This window comes from Chanodichthys erythropterus, chromosome 7 (genome assembly GCF_024489055.1).
Source record: "Chanodichthys erythropterus isolate Z2021 chromosome 7, ASM2448905v1, whole genome shotgun sequence".
Taxonomy (NCBI): Eukaryota; Metazoa; Chordata; class Actinopteri; order Cypriniformes; family Xenocyprididae; genus Chanodichthys; species Chanodichthys erythropterus.
In genome coordinates this window covers 4,143,291-4,161,100 of record NC_090227.1, presented here as the reverse complement: position 1 = coordinate 4,161,100, position 17,810 = coordinate 4,143,291, and the positions used below count along the sequence as shown (strand labels likewise).

Sequence of the window (17,810 nt, the reverse complement as noted above, 5' to 3'; positions counted from 1 at the left end):
CGACATTTGCAGTCGCAGATCTGCACAACTTCACAACCAAAAATTCGGAGGTATTTATTTTTTACTCATTTTTTACATGATTAGATTTGTACTAACTTCTTATTGGAAAGTGTTGAACTTCTTCATTTTTTTGGACAAAAGAAGACAAAAAATTCTTCATTTGTAACAAAGTAAGATTGCAGTTTTGTCACTTTAAAATGAGATTTATTAAATATAGCATGATTTGACTCTCAAATAACCACAAGACTCTGTTTGAGGGTTTTGCCTTGAGCTACATGGAACATTCTTTGTCATTTCTCTCTTCTCATTTCACAGCTGAAAAAGTGCTTACACAACACTGCTAAGGGAAAGGCTTGGTTCATAGCACCTTGCAATCATTTCCTGGCTATAAGGGACGCAAAATAGACAACTTCAATCACTTTTGCTGTTGCAGATCTGCACAACTTCACAACCAGAAAACCTGAGGTATTTTATTATTATTATTATTATTAATTTTGATAGATTTTCTTTTAAACATGATTAGAGTTGTACTAATGTTTTATTACAAAGTGTTGAACTTAAAAAAAGAAAGAAAAGAAAAAAAAAAACATAATGTCTTCCTTTTGTGGAAAAAAAAAAAAAAAAAAAAAAAAACCCAAACAACAAAACAATCCTTACAATAGTATGGTAACAAAGTAATAGTGCATTTTTTGTCTTTTTATAGCATGATATGACCCTTTATTTGAGGGTTTCTGCCTTGAGCTACTTTGCACATTTTCTGTAATTTCTCTCTTTCTCATTTCACAGCTGAAATGGAGGAGGGTGACTATGATTTTGGCAACTATGTTGATTTTTACTTTTCTAATGAATCTTTCCCTTGTGAGGCCACTGAAAACTGCACCGGTATAGAGTTCCCCGATGAAATACAAATGTCCATGATAGGTCTCAAGCACTGGATCGCTCTGGTCTGCTACAGCATTGTGTTCCTGTTGGGCGTTCCTGGGAACGGTCTGGTAGTGTGGGTGACCGCGTTCCGAATGCCGCACTCCGTGAACGCACAGTGGTTTCTAAATCTGGCCATCGCGGATCTGCTGTGCTGCTTGTCATTGCCTTTTATCATGGTGCCGCTCGCCAAGGACCAACACTGGCCTTTTGGTGATTTGGCTTGCAAATTATTCAATGGTCTGTTCTACATGATGATGTACTGCAGCGTTCTGCTCCTGGTTGTGATCAGCTTGGACCGTTTCCTACTGGTGACCAAACCAGTGTGGTGCCAGAACCACAGGCATCCGAGGCAGGCCCGTTGCATCTGTTTCGTCGTCTGGATTCTCGCTCTCCTTGGAGGTTCTCCTCAATTTGCTCACATGGAGACATATCAAGTGAGCGAGACAAAAGCATTATGCGTTAGCGCCTACAGTAGCTTAGGTCACGCATGGGCCGTAACCCTTACTCGCAGTTTTCTGTCTTTTCTGCTGCCTTTCCTGATCATCTGCGTCAGCCATTGGAAGGTTTACCACATGATGAGCTCCGGGCGAGGACAAAGAGGAAGTGACAAGTCGGGCCGGACGCTGCGTGTCATCCTGGCATTGGTGCTTAGCTTCTTTCTATGCTGGTTTCCCCTACAGATCGTGGATCTTCTGCTGTTGATTTTTTACGGACAGTCAGGAACACTTGAAGCCAACCTGCGTCTGGCCCATGTGCTGACCCTCTGTTTGGCTTACATTAACAGCTGCCTGAACCCGCTGCTCTATGTGTGCCTTGGCCGGGGTTTCAAGAAAAATCTGGTTAGCTCTCTGCGAAGTGTGCTTCACTTTGCATCCGAGGCACCGGCCAATCGAACCACCATGACTGTAAACAGTAAGTCAACCACAGACGGCATGTTCAGAGAGAAGCCCGTTTGAGATCTTTGCCTGGACAAATGGATCCAAATCCCAGTCTTCAAACACTGCTCTCCGAATAATTTCTAGATTTAAATTAATTACATTTGTGTCATTAGTAGACATGCTACACAACAAACATTGGTGACAAAAATTGGTCTATTGTGTTAAAAATAATACTTTTAAACATTCATAAAATGTATTGCACAATTATTGCAAACACCAATTCATAACCATTTAAATGTTTTACATGCACTAATTTTCAATAGGAATGAATCCAAATAGATTTCAGATTCTGAAAGTTCTGTTTATATAAACCCTAAACAAAGAAGTCTGGTTCTCATATTCATCTGGTCACATGTGCATTAAAGTGATTGTGGAAAAAACGTTTTTTGCCTTGATGCCATATCTAAAAAAAACCTGACATATATGTCAGAAGAGATAATATTTAATAAATAAGTACTGATCAGTTCGTAAGACTGAGACACAAATAAACATAAACTAAGATATAAAATAGCATAAAAAAAAAAAACATTATTATTTGGATGCATTATTATTTTGGGTGATTCCTTATATTCATTTCAATGTTTTCTTTATTTTATATCACTTATGATATGACACTGATTGATAAAAGGTGCGTTAAATCAAATTCTAAGTGGATCAGACCGAGCACTAAAACACACTATTAGCCAATCAGCAGTAAGGGCGTGACCACTTATGAGGGGGGAGGAGCCTGTGTTGCATGGAATGTTCTTGAATTTGGGGGCGGAGCTATCAAGATAGGGGTGTGATCCATTTAGGTAGGTGCGTGTTTGTTTTGGTGATTTCAAATATCAACAGCATTTCTCAGAAATCGCTTACTGCACCTTTAAGGCCTGGGTGGCATTCTGTCTAGCGATCAAAGTCACAATGAAACAGAAGTTGCGATTGTCTTTCCTTTCCTTATTTTGAGATATATTCGAGATAAATGGCTTCTCGAAGGGGTGGGGGTTTGTTACATGAAGAGATGCAGCTGCAAGAGGGAGGGGAAGTTATTATGATTCACCGGCACAAGAATGAATGAATATATATATATATATATATATATATATATATATATATATATATATATATATATATATATATATAATTTTTTTTATTATTATTAATTTATCAGTTAGTAATTATTCTATAATATTCCATATAAACAAGAGTTTTTGATGTCATGGTGTTTCAAACTTTAGTTAGTGTATAATGTTGTTAGAGTATAAATAAAATCTTTAAAATTTTAAAGCTCAAAGTTCAATGCCAAGCGAGATATTTTATTGAACAGAAGTCGCCTACATCGAACGGCCAGTTTGGACTTCATCCCTCTACTTCCTTCTTTAACGACATCACTAAAACGTGGTGTGGTCTGGTCGCCATGTCGTCGAAACGGTGTTATTTTCATCCCGCAGTCCAATCACCTTTGTTTGGCCTTCCCAGGGACGCTGTACTTAGAGATCAATGGTTAGAATTTATGTTTAACTCGGTTCCCTAAAATTATAATTGTGATATCCTTACTGCAATAGTTAATGTTGGACTGCAGTGCACATAATGGCCACAAGAGGGGACTATGTTTATGTATTTGGCTGTTTTCCGTATGAGGTACTCTTCTGAGTGAGTGCTAACGTTGTACATTTTCTGTCGCTGCTTGTGGAGATTAAAGAGTTCAGTCTCTCGGGAATTATTGTCTTTTGTGTTCATTCGGCACAACACCACAATAATCCACATGTAAAACTATGTGCAGCACACGTTATGGTAAGAGGCGTGACCTTTCCGGGCAAGGAGCGCTAAGCTGCTGTCGAATAACAACACAGAAACCGTTTTTATGACAGTGGAAACAGCGGTATACAGATAAGTAAATTATGTGAAAAATACTGTGTTTTTTTACACGCGAAACATAAACACATGTTATATTGCACACTATAAACACAATCAAAGCTTCAAAAAACCACGAAAAACGGGACCTTTAAAATGTACTTGCATTCATTAGTATCAAAACTCAATATTTAGCATGCACATATGAATAGCCTTTTCACTGACACAACTGAAATGCTGTGTTCTTTGTTGTAGATACAAATGAACTATTGAAATAATTTGTTTGTAAAAGCAGACAAAAACACATTTACATTTTGTTCAACTTTTACAAAGTTGTGGGGTTAATGTACCACAACGAAATAAATGTAAAAAAATATCAAAGGTACAACCATTACACAAACTCTATAGGTGTTTTATATATTTGCAAAAGAAGATGACCTTGCCGGGCATGTTTTGTCCATTGAGGTAGTAAAATGCCTGCTGCTCATGAGCTTGACTAACCAGTAGAGGTCAGTAAAGAGAGACTTGGTTATAGTGTCATACTATTGGGTAGTGCTATGATTCCCAACCATCACATTACAAACATTTGAGTTTTGTGGCTTTTGGTCTCTGTATGTTAGCTTTGAGGCCACAAATTAGTGTATGACTAAAAGTTCTTTAACATTTTTTTTGTCTTCTAGAAAACATAAAACAAAATAATGTGATTCGTCATTGCATTGCACAGATTTGTGTCCAATCAAATGCTTAGAATGTGAATGTCCTTCCCACTCACATCACCTGAGCTGAGTAAAAAAAAAAAAAAAAAAAAAAAGTGTCTGCCCAAACTTTCAAGAGGACAAAAATTTCAACAGCAAATTAATTGCAAATTCATGCTCAACAAGGTAGTTTTTACTAAGTAAAGCATTATTATGGTCTCTCATAATGGATATCATAAATTATAATACTGTATATTATTATCCCTCATATTATCCAGTAAAATAGAAGCTCCAACCACATAATTTGTGATATTTAGTGACCATTTGTGTGGGTACAAATAGGAAAAAAGTAAATGATTTGATAAAAGTGAGTCAGAAAGCCTTTGTTACAACATTTCAGAAGTAAAATTTTATCTGGATATGGTTTAGCAATGTTTCTATCTGCACAACAAGGCAGCTAAATATAACAGCACACCATGGCAACTGAGAACAATACAGAAATTTGAGCAATGAACAGAATTCATATGCCTTATAACCTCTCCTGCTCTCCTGTTTGTTGTGTATTATATGAGGTGTATTACAATTTTGTTTGAGTTTGTAGCACATCTATTTCACTGATTATCAGAAGTCATTTGTACATATAATCTGCTTTTTGCATCCTGTTTAACCATTTCTGTACAAATACTGAAAATATGAAATAAAGTTTTAAACACCCATCTGATGATACTTTTTTCCTGGTATACATTGGTACAACTAGAAAGGGCCCTATATGACTCTGGGATAATTAATCGGTCAAGTCCTATATATGTAGTGGATGTAAAAATACTTTAGCTTTATTTTTTCAAATCATACCCATGGACGAGTTTGAGACGATGGTTGATGAATAAATAAGAGTTTATTAACAACATGCAATGAGCAGGAACATTTTCAAAGACTACATGAAAATCTTGAAAATACACTGCAGGCATGAGATCAAAGATGCTGAACTAATACATTTAGGCAAGGCATTTTTTTAGTACACTCCATACTGGAGTGTATTTCCACTGTACAGCACAAGTAATGGAGAGTGTAGCAGCAAGAAAATGAAATATTCCAGTCCTCCAATGCACTAGGTGGCGCCAATAAAGAAGCGACACAATATCAAACTTCATAACGTATAAATACTAATTAGTTTCTATAAATGTTGAAAAATCTGTAGTACACTACAAATGCGCTTTAGCAAACATGCTACAAAATATGTATCAAGTAAACTTCATTCTCATGAATGGTTAACGTACTGTGCAAACTGGACACAACACCTGAGACATGGCAGGCAAAGTGGTACGTAGTACTGATAAGGATGCCTCCAAAACCCCAGGCACCTCCTGTCATATGTGTGTGTGTGAGATGGGCTGTGAAAATTGCCCTCTTTAAAATGCTAAGCTAATGAGAACCAATTCCAGGTGAGCGAATATCTCTCTTTATCCTGCAGTTTGCTCTGTGAGTACCTAGTAATTCCTCTTTGCTTGTTAAAATATTCCCAGGCAAAATGTTACCATTCTGCACTGTAAGGTTAAAATGGCTTGCACTCCTCAGTTTGAGACCTGACTCGAGATCTTTTCCTAATCCTGTTTACTTCTCTCATCTCACATTGTCTCTCCTGCCTCTATAGTCTTGTCAGTATTCAAGGAAAAAATCAACAACTTAAAATGGCTTTATTAAGTGGGGGAAAAGCTAAAATATATAGCTATAGTAATGAAAGAAAGACATTTGGGGGCATGCCTGAGAACTTGAAGCTGAGGAAAGTGATTTACAAACATTACAGACCCATGATCTTTTTAAAGGGATAGCTCAACCCAAAATGAACATTTTGTCATTATTTACTCACCCTCATGTCATTCCAAAACTGTATGACTTACTTTCTCACACTCAAAATCTTTTTAAGCCTTTTTTAAAAGTCCCCCTGTGTTGAAAATCAAGTTTTTAGTGTTGTTTATATGTCTATGTGGTGTTTTAAATATGCTTTAGGACAAACCATGTGCAACACCATTGCTGACTATTTTCTCTTTAAAACTGCAGTAATCTAAAGACAGTTTCAAAAACATGGTTTGATATCGGTGGTGTTTCTGACATCACAAACTACCTTGTAACCAATCACGTCAACTTGGCGGCGGGCTTTAGCATATCATTAACTATGAGCGTTCTGAAGCATGTAATATTAGCAACACATTATTAGCTATTTGATAACGTAGTCAGGCAAAAGGTTCATATTAATTACCATTATGTGACCGATGTTGTAAAAAGCACTGAGTGGATCTCTAAGCTCATGCGAGTGAGTGGAGGCGGGGCTAATTAGCATATTCATAGATCTGTGTATAGTAAATGAAGGAAGGGTGTAGAGTTACATTCAAGCTATTTTAAGGCATGAAGACATTTTTTTTAGTATGTCATTTTGGTGATCAATAATGACTACAGGGGGACTTTAAGATTTATGCAATTTAATAGTAAAATTTCAAAAATTAAGTTGAATAATACTTTTGTATTTTAATTGAATAATTGATTAAGGATTATTCAATTATTCAATCAAAATATGTAAGGATTATTTAATTCAATTTGATGTGTTCAACAGAAGAAAACATACAGTCATACACATTTGGAATGACATGATGGTGAATTATTCCTTGAACACATCCGATATGATCTATTAATGAGTTTGGGGTGCTTTGTGTGGGTTTGCTTTGTATCTTGTGGTTGCGTCTCATCAAATCTTTTATTAACAAGAAGAAAAATACAAGAATCCCAGAAGTAAAAAATCAAGAAAACAAGATACAACTAGAAACAAAGAGGGGAGGGACTTATAAACAAGTGTGAATCCAGTGAAGCCTGATGGCAGGTCACAGCTTCCGAGTCCAAACACTCTATCAGATGCCAAAAGCAAACAACAAACTGTGCTAATATGCACTTACAGTTTGCTGTAGTAAAGTACTACTGAAAAATCATGATCCTGACCTTAAAATTTTCTGAATCGTTAAAATATTGGTGTCTGACACACCATGAGCATGGAGACTACAATGTGCACCAGTGGATCTCAACTCTGGCCCTTGAGATCCACTTTCCTGCAGAGTTTAGTTCCAACCCTAATCAAGCACACCTGAACAAGCTAATCAATGTCTTCAGGATTACCACAAAATTGCAGGTATACTTGAACAAGCTAATCAATGTCTTCAGGATTACCACAAAATTGCAGGTATACTTGAACAAGCTAATCAAGGTCTTCAGGATTACTACAAAGTTGCAGGTATAACTTTTTGCAAAGTTGAAGGTATACCTGAACAAGCTAATCAAGATCTTCAGGATTAATACAAAGTTGCAGCTTGTTCAGGTGTGTTTGGTTAGGATTGGCGCTAAACTCTGCAGGAAAGTGGATCTCAAGGTCCAGAGTTGAGGACCCCTGGTGTACACCATGAAGAGTGCTCATAAAGTTAATATTCTCACTAGAGACTTGGACCCAGACACAGTATTCAATATGCCACGTCTTAAAAAGCAGATTAAGAGACGTTTTCAAATGAATTTAGTGGAGAAATAGGCAGAGATGTTCATAGTCAGGCTCATACAGTGGTCATAAGTTTGAGGGAGCCTGAACGAAAACGCATGATCTTCTTTTTGAGAGCATGCGAGGCTTTAATCTTGACCACAGCATTGGAGGTATTCTGTGAGGAAGAGGAGGAGGAAGAGGGCAAGCGAGGAGGAAGTTGTTGAGGCCAGACCAGCCCTCCGCTCTCATCTGAATCACTGGACACTGAACTGGTCCCTGGAGAAAAAGTCTCACTCAGACTGGAGTCGGAGCCATCATGCGGTGCAGTAGCAGCCTCGGAACGTTCTTGCAACCTCTGGTCCTGCTCCACAAACTGAACACTAGTGTGTTTGACTGGTAACTGATTTCCTCTGAGTTCTTGCACATCCTCTCTGAATATCCCCTCGTCCTCTTCTTGACTGAGATCTGCAGAGGAGCACCAGAGTCGCTGACTGGATGGGTAAAATTCATCACTATGATGCCTGCTGATGTCCCGTCCCACAGTGTAATATTTGTGCTCTGGTTGGGCGACCCATCCTTGAGAGATGCAACTGTCCTCTGACAGAGAGCGGCTGGTTGACTTGGTTTGTCTCTCTTCGAGAGTTGTCCACTTTTCCTCTGGAACCCTTCTGGTTAGGGACTGAAGAAGAGCCCACTTTTGAGATGGAACGGGCTGGTGTTGCTCACGGGACTCAGGAGTTGATGACATAGGTATGCAGGTGTGATTGCAGCAGGTGTGAATGTGTGGTTTCATGGTATCTGACATTGTGGGACGGCGTTCGCTATAAACCGGTTGATGACGAGGGGAGTCATTGCTGCTGTCGTAGAGTTCTTTAACTCCATACTGATCCATTTCCAAGGAGGATTCTGGTTCCTCGCTGCTTAGGGAAGTTGGTCCAATCTGAGAACTGGGAAGGTTCATGAAATATCTGTCTTGGGTCTCGCTCTCGTTCTCTTCCTCTGAGAGCTGTGCCCATTCCTGCCATTCCGATTGATCAAGTGAATGTTGAGGGTATGTGTGTAAGTCTTGCCACCGTTCGGGTGCTGCTGTAGATCTGAAGTGACGCCGCTGCAGGAGTCCCAGAATGTATGTCTCCACACGCATAGCCTGCTGGATGTCCTCTTCGGTTGGGCCTTCATCTATCTTCACTGTAGGATCTGCCTCAGGATCAGAAGTAAGGCTCATCTCGAGTGTAAGGCTTTCATTCCCATCAGCCATCAGATCTGTAACCCACTGAGGGCTTTCTTCGTCTTCTTCTTCATCCTCTATTCCCTCTGCAATACCTTCCAATGGGGGGTATGGGGCAGAAAATGAGCGGGGAAGGGTGGCATGTACTGTGGGCTCCATATAACCTTCCCAGTCCAGCATGTAGGCATCTGTCAGCATGTGAGAAATAAACGATTTATGAGAAATAAAACTAGGTCTTAACACCAGGGGTTTTCAAACTTTCTGATGCCAAGGACCCTCAAGTATGATGATCCCCTTGCAAAGGACTAGGCCTATATTTTATTTCAGACACTTTTATACTGTGTGGGGGGAAAGGTAATAATTATATTATCAAGACCACGAATTGATTTCAAATTTAAATTACTGTTTTTTTATTTATTTTTAATTTCTGAACCCCCCCACCCCCCTCCCCAAATTTTCCCCTAGCACTCACCTTGCGGGGTCTATGAGCACCAATTTGAAAACCCCTAGTTCAAATCACAGCATACTCATATTTCCACATGGTAATTCATAGTACTGATAGTACAAATGAATGCACTGATATAGGCCCTGTTTACATCTGGTATTAAGATGCGTTTTGGGCACAAGTAGACGAGGGAGATACATACCCATTTACACCTGGTATTTTAGGCCGCAAGACCACGCTGAACATGGTAAGTGTGTTAGAAATCAGGAATGGTGCTTGGTACATTTTTCTTTTTGAAACCAAACTTGGGTCTTCAGCCGACAAAGTTTAAATCCCGTCTGGCCAACGTGCTTCCCATAATGTTTACACGTTAAATCAATAGGTGGAGAGTAGGCCCCGCCCACTGACTTTAGTCTTTTGCGCTGTTCGAACGCATTCAAAGCAATTCAGTCAAATGTGTCTTCGACTACCTCTGGAAGTGGTCGAAAGTGGACAAGCTCAAAACGTTTTACACCCCGTTTACACCAGTATTTAGCGTTGTCTACTTGTGATCCAGTCGACCAAAACGCATCGTAATACCAGGTCTTAACAGGGCCACAGAATAAACAAAAAGTGGGCATGAAAAGTGATTATAACAAACACTCACCCACAGATCTGGGCCTGTAACAGGAGGCAGTGAGGTTTGGAGAGGAACTAGAACGCAGTGGAGGAGACAGACTTTGACTTTGCTCATAAAACCCTGAGGGATCAAGATAAGTTGAAATGTTATTTTCAATGTTATTAGCTTTCATTCTATTATTCACAACATATGAGTGTATATTTTTCACATGTGTACCCAATAAGCCCCACTATTAAAAATAACTTTACATGGCAACACATTTCCGAACACTAAACCAGCTCAGAAGTGGTAAATGGACAGTATCATCCTGATTAGGTTGATGTCAGAAGCATAAGCTTGCAGGTTACAAAAGTATTGAAGTGGGTCCATTAAACAAACAGTTCTACTGTTCTTCTGTGTTCTTATGCCTGTTGAAGCATGTAAACTCAAGATCAGAACTTTATTAGGAATGCAAAACAAAATGTAGCAGCCTGTATATATTTACCCAACATATTTGTGCATCTGTACATAGTAAAATATATCCACAACAAGTGTGCAATGTTGCAGAACACTATCTGGAATAAATGATTCACAGAGTCATGGAGTACCCGAGCTTGATGCGCTGGGACTGTCCAAATCCTCCTCTGTATTTTGCTCACATGTGAGTGCTGAATCCATCCTCAACTCACTGAGCTGCTGTTGCAGTGCCAGCATCAGCAAACTGGGGGTGCCCTGGAGTCGGTTCTGCAGGATACAACAGTCAATAGTGAGGGCAAGTAAAAAACGTTTACATGAATGCATTCGGCAGACACTTTTATTCAAAGTGACTTATATTGCATTCAAGGAATACATTTTAGTTCATGCATTTCCTGAGAATCAAACTCATAACCTTGGTATTGGGAGAGCTCATGCTTTAATACAAACTCAATAATTGCATAAATAGCTGAGAGGACAGTATTAGGGTTCATTAGCATATTATAGGACATTTTTTGTGCATTATTTCCATATTAACCTATGCCCCAGATTTACATTACTCTCCATCACCCTCACTGCATAAAACACTGTTAAATCTGAAATAATTTAAAATGTCTGTTATATTACAGCCCTATAAACTAGTCTCTTTTATAAATGAAAATAGAAAGATATTGTCCATTTACATTAGAATAATCTATCATCATTTGCATGACAACAGACACTGATGGCTAGGATAGAAAGCTTGAAGCACATGTTTTTGAGTGCATGTCACCAGTGTAGTGTGAACTCATGCGCACCACTGGCAGTAGTTATGTAAGTAAACGGCAAATGCACCATACCCGGAACATCAATAATTTACCAAAGACAGGACATATACTGTTGAGTATGCTATTTTTTTTATGGTTTTGTTTCGAACCTAGTTTCATGCTCTCAACTGCTAGATCAAAACACATTGTGGTTGGCACCATGTTGCAAGTGAACCTGTGTTTAATGCAGTCTGGGTTTTATTTTAGTTCATGGTTTAGATAATGAGATTTTATTTTGTTCATGGTTTAGGTTGTCCAGATTTTGTCCATGCATCACAGTATGTTCCACACCTGGCCTGAATCACCGCTCAGAGAGTATTTTTGGTTTCTTGTTATATTTTGCTGGCCTATGACGCAAAGGTGGTTTGACTTGGGTCATTATTTTAACCACTTTCTTTATTCTCAGTTCTTTCTCTCTTTTTTTCATAATAAAGGGTATAATGATGACAACCAGTGTTTGGGTGTACAGGTCCAAGACAGATGTGAGAAACAGACTGAAAGCTTTTTTATATAACATGGAGGCTTGCCACAGTAATACTGGTTATACCTGTATGATGGAAAATATTGGTATGAAATATTATTTTAAAGAGGAGACATGAATAAGAGCGAAACTTACTTGACACCAGTCAATATCTTGACATATAGAATAGCCTTAATAAAGTGATAAAGCACATCCTACACAGTCTCTTATATTTACAGGTACTTTTCATAGACAAGTCATTGTTCAACACATAGGACACATGCACAGTTTTTCGATCTTTCCAAACAGGGTCTGTTTCCGATATCATCCCCTATAATTTCGTTCACTATTCCATACGTTACTCCACTAATATAGTTATGGATATGGATGGTTCACACTTACAATTGGATATAGAAAAAGTATGCATATTTGGCATGCTGTCCGAGGGGAGGGCTTCAAGATTGTAATTTAGCCCAAACCCAGAGTAGACCCCCCATCTCTGGCTGGGATAGGAAACATTTAAGAGTGAGGAGTTGGGGTGGTGGAGGGATGCTGGAAAACTGTCATGGGATAGTGGTAGGTTGGCTATATATATACCTCCTCTCATGCTAATTAGGTTGATTTTCTGAATGTGCTTCTCCCGAACTTCATTAATAAAACATCATTCCATGAATGATTGAATGAAAACGAGTGAATTCGGACACTGATTGCACTGGAATTGCTGTGAATGGCATTTTTTTTTTGGTGAGATGTGAATTGGAGCAATGCTCACAGTGAACTGGTATTATTTAGGGCTGGGAAACTCTGGCCCTTGAGATCCACTTTTCTGTAGAGTTTAGCTCCAACCCTGATCAAAATCACTTGCTTGTAACTTTCCAGTAATCCTGAAGAGGGGTGAGGGAGGAGCATGGAACTCGCTGCCGGCTGCCCTCAACCGGAGGAGCCATCGGCGTCTGCCAGGAGACGGAGGAGGATCAAGCCGTCCACCAAAAATTGTCCAGTACCATCGCATGGCACCGCGAGTGAGAGCATCTTGGCTTGTTGAGAACTGAGCGGCAGTTTGTCAAGGAGCCGGACCATGTATTTTTCTTTTCCTCTCTTCTCTCTCCCCTCTCTTGTCTCCGTCTCTCCACATGCTTCTGTGTCCTCTTCTCTTGCCTCTCGCCTTCCCCCAGGTGCTGTGGCTGCTGTGACTGGTCCCCTGGTGGGGGGAGGGGGGATAGGTAAAGCACAGTCTTTTGGGTACCCACTGGCCTGCGAAAAGCGATGGGGGTGTGTGGCAAGCAGGGCAGGGCCAAGGGACATGAGAACGGAGTGAGGCCGGTGGCATGATTGCTAATGAGTGTCACGTGTGCTCCGAAAGCATAAAAGGAGGAGAGGCGACAGTGAAGGACGAGAGAAGACCAGGCATGGATTTTACGTTGTGTTTTGTTTATGTTTGTATGTTCGCTTCTCTTTCATTTCGTTTATTTTGATTATTAAAGTACGTTGAATGTTCGCTGGTTCCCATTTCCTTCTTCCCTGAAAAACTAACCTTGTTACACTGGTGCGGAAACCTAAGAAGAAGGAGGGACACACTGTTGGAGAGCCCTCTCTGCTGAAAGGGATCGAGGTGCTGAGGTCGGGCAGCATGAAGGATCGGTGACTACCAGTGGCTGCCTGAGGTGGTTGTGCTGAAGTGATGGGAAAACAGGTGGGATGGAGAGCTTGCTGCCATGCTCTTGAGTCGAGGAGGGGTGACTGCCATCCAAGAGGGAACAGAGGAGTCACCACCGTTTGCTGAGGCCGAAGCCTGCTGCCCTCCGCCATGATGGGGGAGGAGCAGGGAACAGAAGACTAGCTGCCCTGAACCGGAGGAGCCATCGCCGTCTGCCAGGAGGCAGCTGAGTATCGAGCCGCCCACCGAGGACCGTTCAGTACCATCGCATGGCATTGCGAGTAAGAGTTGGTTGAGGTTGAGGACCGAGGGGCAGTGTGTCCGGAAGCCGGACCAAGAATTGTTTTTTCTTTTCCTCTCTCCCCTCTCTTGTCTCCATCTCTCCTTATGCTTCTCCTCACCTCGTCTGTCCTTACCCCAAGGCCACTGTGACTGGCCCTTCCGGAGAGGATGAGTAGAGCATTGTCTTGTGGGTACCCCCCGGCCAGCCAGGGAAGGGTAATGGGGGTATGTGGCAAACAGGTCAGGGCCATGTGAATGGAGTGAGGCCATATCTCTCATGGAGGAGCTCGGAAGCATAAGAGGAGGAGCGATGACAGAGAGGACCAGGCCGGGAGTTTTTGTTGTGTTTTGTTTATGTTTGTGCGGCAGTCGCTGTGAGTGGCTTTTTGATCGTGAAAGTGAGTAATTTCTACCCACCCCCCACCCCCCAGAACGTGACTTTGCCCCTGCCCCCATGGAGGAGGTCTGTGCACACCAATTTTTCATCTGTTAGTAGACCTATAAGGGAGCCTACATACTAGAGAACATGGAGGATTTGATGGATAAGACTGCGTTAGATCCATTTTAAGGGTATAGAAAGATATAGTCAGTTTGAAATCAAGAGGAAATACAGCAATTTGGATCTCAAAAAGCACAACTGGACCTGCCTCTCTGAAATTCTCATTGGACAATGGATGACTGCTTCAGAGATAAGTTAAAATGTTCTGATATTTGAGTCAAATGATGGAACATTGCTTCATTGAAACACCATTCTCACTGAAATCATCGGGTTTGCAGCACCGCTTGAATTCACCTGTCCATTCTTCATGACAAAAATAAAACTTGAAAGAACTTTATAAATGTTCTTAGAATCGAATCGCTCATAAAACCATGGCAACATGGTTTAGCAGCTGAGGTCAAAGCTCAAGTGCATGAAAGAACATGACAGGTATAGAAAGGGAAAACAGAGGACAAAGATAGAGGATCAGAAATCTAATCAATGCAATTCTATGTCTGACAGATGTGAACAAAGACCATAAGCAAACCCCCCACTGAAAACATGATCCAGTTTGGATGATTTCAGAGCCAATATCAGCTATTCTCTCTGAAGTCTATGACTCAGCCGCATCTTGTGTTTTATTCTGCTTCACGTCGTGCACAGGATCAGCTGGTCTGGTGTCTCACCCTCAAAGGCCTCATGCAGAAGGCAGCAGTCTATTTGATTATTATAGAAACAGACAGGACTTGAGGGAGATCAAGCTGCATGTGTACTCTCATTATCCAGCTGCCGTGAGCGCCTTGCCTTTAATGTGCCAAAATGGGACACAACCAGCATCCCACACCACCCTGCCCCCATATCAGCATACACACACACACACACACACACACACACACACACACACACACACACACACACACACACACACACACACACACACACACACACACACACACACACACACACAAACATCACTGTAACAGTCCTAAAGTCCAAAATTCATCACTAAACTGCATGAATTAATTGCTGAAGCACACACATCCAGGAGGGAAATGGCCTTGAGGGCTGATGTAGTGTGTTTGAACAGACTTTGTATGTGCAAACTAGCTACTATAATGCAAACACTGCTGGGTTTTCAACTACAAAGCTGAACTACAAATACATCTGTAGGGTGGCAAACTGGTTTAAAGCGCAGAGATTAACTAGAAACAACTGGGATCAGTTGTAAGGATTTCTTACAGTTACATTGCTAATTATATTATTAAAGGGTGCATGTGTAATTACATGTTACCCACAGGGCTGTGTGTGTGTGAACAACGCACTCCATCCTCATTTGCCTGAGGAGATCAAATTTGATTCTTTCTATAGCTAATTGGTTAATTAAGAGCTGCAGTTTGAATCAATCAGGAGATAGATAGATAGATAGATAGATAGATAGATAGATAGATAGATAGATAGATAGATAGATAGATAGATAGATAGATAGATAGATAGATAGATAGATAGATAGATAGATAGATAGATAGATGCATGGCACTTTGCTGATCGAAGCTCTCATCAGTCTGGCAGACTGAAGCATGTTTTCCGGTGGTCGCTGAAGCGGAGCGCGAGAGCCGCTGACAGCTCATTTGGGTGATGCGTCTCGAGCGCACCCGCACGCGCCCGTCCCGCGAGAGTCTGACTTATTAATATTCCGCTCCATGCGCCTTTTGTCTGATCCATCTATGGGGGAGAAACTCTGGGGAAAGAGAGACTGCTGCTTATTTGATTTCTCTCACCGCCTTTTCACTGGCCATTCATTGAAAACTGAGTTAGGGTGAGTCCGAATCCCTGGAGGCAGACATACTGATGGACAGGTAATGAAAGGACAGGAGGGACTATGCGCTCTGCTAGTTTATGAATATCACTTTGATAAACACTGCTTACTCAGCCACTTATACAGACGGAATACAAAGTTTCAAAACATAATAATTAAAATATAAATATTACCTAATGTTTCATTAAAGAAATTAAATACTTTATTTTTTAAAGCCATGACTCTTAATGATAATTAAAACAACATTATAATATAGGCTAATATAATATAATAACACGGAGAATATATATTGTTAAAGAAATTGATATTTTAATATTTCTTTAGGTAAAGTAGGAATTGATAAAATCCATGCGAAACGAACAATGGATAGTTAAAGGTCTACATGCCCCGCCCCCTTTTCCACATGCACATCAATCACAGCTGTCAAAACATTCACATGCTGTGAAAAGAAATTGCTTTAAATTATACAGCAAAACTGCTGCTGAATGGTATTATAATGTAATATTGGTGTTATAAACATATCGGCAGTTTTCACGTGCCAATTACGTAACACCAGAAAGTACATATTTTAAACAAGCCTCTTGTTTTTGCACACTATTAAAAAGGTTGTGGAAAATTATTATTTAAATATTCTTCACACTAAGAAAAAATGTTTCTTTTAATAACGGAAAGGTTCTTTGGGGAACCAAAAACCATCTTATGACACTGCTAGCAAAAAAAAAACCAAAAAAACAAAAACACATTTTGAACCTTTATTTTTAAAAGTACACTTGACTAGAACAATATAATGGCAAGACTGCCTGCCAGTGCATTTCTCGTCTTTTTAAACTTTTCCCAACCCCTGCGCGAATACCCACATCTCCATAAAGCGATAGTAAACCGCTGGAGGGAATCCCAAAAGCATAATTTTCATCACCTACCAGCTGTAGTCTTAAAGTGAGCTGCTCCTGTTCTCTGCCGCCGCGGGCCGGACCCACATCACCCCAAACCTGGCATCCCGGCACTGAGTCCCCGAGCGACAGGGCGCCGAGGACCAGACTCTCCTGCCGCTGCTTCAGCATCTCCAGTTCACACAGCCATGCAAAACTGGCCTCCAGACGCTCTTTATTCCGACTGCGCGCTTCTTCCATCTTCAGAGGAATCCCGAGGTCCATCAGGAGGCTCCTCACCCTTCCCAGCAGAACAAAAGCAATCAATCTTTCAATATGATCTGCGTCAGCCTGCTTCTGCTACAACTGTGGACGTTTATCACGTTGAAAAGAGACAAATATCCATTTGTTTTGAGCGTTTTCCCCCTAACACGAGCCTCTGTTACTCATAATGCTGCGGTCGGACAATATTTGGACTTATCAGTTTTAAATCTTTCCCTCACATTGCTGTACATTGAGGTGTTCCCTGCTCATTAGAATATTCCGCTCTGTCCGCTGTGATTGGTTGTAAGCTCTCCGTCACCGCCCTCCTGAGGAACTCCCACACTCTTATTGGTCAGTCCCCGGCTTATTCATTTGCATGCAGACCATGGCGAGTCTTCGTGAGCTCGAACACAGACGGGGTGAATGAATGAATGGATGGATGAATGAATGGACGCCGAATATTAATTTGTCTGGTGCGACCGGAAAATTCATGGATGGCTTAATAAGGATAATTAATGAATACTTGACG

At 40.6% G+C, this 17,810-nt stretch overlaps 2 protein-coding genes across 2 annotated transcripts; one reads left to right on the top strand and one right to left on the bottom strand.

Moving 5' to 3' along the window:
• Positions 1-389: 389 nt before the first annotated feature.
• Positions 390-5,100, top strand: c5ar1 (complement C5a receptor 1). The gene is made up of 2 exons (XM_067389638.1): positions 390-465; positions 787-5,100. Exon 2 carries the CDS (start codon positions 792-794, stop codon positions 1,878-1,880), a length of 1,089 nt encoding a protein of 362 aa, XP_067245739.1. The 5' UTR covers positions 390-465; positions 787-791; the 3' UTR covers positions 1,881-5,100.
• A 302-nt stretch (positions 5,101-5,402) lies between these two features.
• On the bottom strand, positions 5,403-17,487 carry LOC137022544 (dapper 1). The gene is made up of 4 exons (XM_067388933.1): positions 17,069-17,487; positions 10,784-10,919; positions 10,224-10,316; positions 5,403-9,320 (listed from the first exon to the last, which is right to left on the bottom strand). Exons 1-4 carry the CDS (start codon positions 17,300-17,302, stop codon positions 7,978-7,980), a joined length of 1,806 nt encoding a protein of 601 aa, XP_067245034.1. The 5' UTR covers positions 17,303-17,487; the 3' UTR covers positions 5,403-7,977.
• Between the last annotated feature and the right edge of the window lie 323 nt (positions 17,488-17,810).

Bases quoted from the DNA above. Each gene is read 5' to 3' on its own strand.
- c5ar1 (XM_067389638.1), top strand. From the start codon at position 792: ATGGAGGAGGGTGACTATGATTTTGGCAACTATGTTGATTTTTACTTT.
- LOC137022544 (XM_067388933.1), bottom strand. From the start codon at position 17,302: ATGGACCTCGGGATTCCTCTGAAGATGGAAGAAGCGCGCAGTCGGAAT. The intron at 10,920-17,068 runs GTAGGTGATGAA...TGTATCCTGCAG, and splicing joins TCACTTTAAGACTACAGCTG to AACCGACTCCAGGGCACCCC. The intron at 9,321-10,223 runs GTGAGTGTTTGT...ACATGCTGACAG, and splicing joins TTACAGGCCCAGATCTGTGG to ATGCCTACATGCTGGACTGG.